At 59.2% G+C, this 661-nt stretch overlaps 1 protein-coding gene across 1 annotated transcript in view; it reads left to right on the top strand.

Moving 5' to 3' along the window:
* Positions 1-133: 133 nt before the first annotated feature.
* Positions 134-661, top strand: part of LOC122193004 (microtubule-associated serine/threonine-protein kinase 1-like) — a gene marked incomplete at its 3' end in the record, with an annotated part of 2,560 nt that continues 2,032 nt past the window's right edge. The window contains exons 1-2 of the mRNA XM_042893698.1: positions 134-233; positions 523-661. Of these exons, the coding sequence (XP_042749632.1) occupies positions 134-233; positions 523-661 (239 nt within the window). The remainder of the gene's footprint in view (positions 234-522) is intronic.

Genomic DNA, 661 nt, shown 5'->3' with positions numbered 1-661 from the left:
TGTGAGTCGTGATATAGGGGTGGGAGTCACGATATAAGGGTGGGAGTTGCAATATGGGGGTGGAAGTTGCGATATAGAGGTGTGAGTCGTGATATAGGAGTGGGAGTTGTGATACAAGGGTGGATGTCGCAATATGGGGGTGGGAGTCGTGATACAGGGTTGGGAGTTGCGATATGGGGGTGGAAGTCGTGATATAGAGGTGGGAGTCGCAATATGGGAGTGGATGCTGCGATGTGGGGATGGTTGCTGTGATATGGGGGTGGGTGTTGTGATTGGGGGGGGGGAGCCAGGAGTGTGGGACTCGGTGTCGTGACACAGAGCCAGCTGTCGCGATACGGGGGTTGGGTGCCGCGATATGGGAAGTGGTGTTGCGATGCAGGGGGTGAAGCAGCGCCACGTGGGGTTGGGTGTTACCATCCGGGGCTGGGCATCGCGATATTGGGTTGGGGGGAGGGAGGGGGTCGCGATATGGGGCAGACGGGGCGGTTCATATCCCGATAATCACCCGTTTCCGTCTCGCAGGCGGGGACTGCGCCACGCTGCTGAAGCACATCGGGGCGCTGCCGCTGGAGCTGGCGAGGCTCTACTTCGCCGAAACCGTGCTGGCTTTGGAATACCTGCACAACTACGGCATCGTGCATCGCGACCTCAAACCCGACAA

This window comes from Lagopus leucura, unplaced genomic scaffold (assembly GCF_019238085.1).
Source record: "Lagopus leucura isolate 7727_CA_CO unplaced genomic scaffold, USGS_WTPT01 33690-0_obj-0_obj, whole genome shotgun sequence".
NCBI classification, from domain to species: domain Eukaryota; kingdom Metazoa; phylum Chordata; class Aves; order Galliformes; family Phasianidae; genus Lagopus; species Lagopus leucura.
The sequence above is the reverse complement of the archived record's forward strand: the minus strand, read 5'-3'. Positions and strand labels throughout refer to the sequence as shown.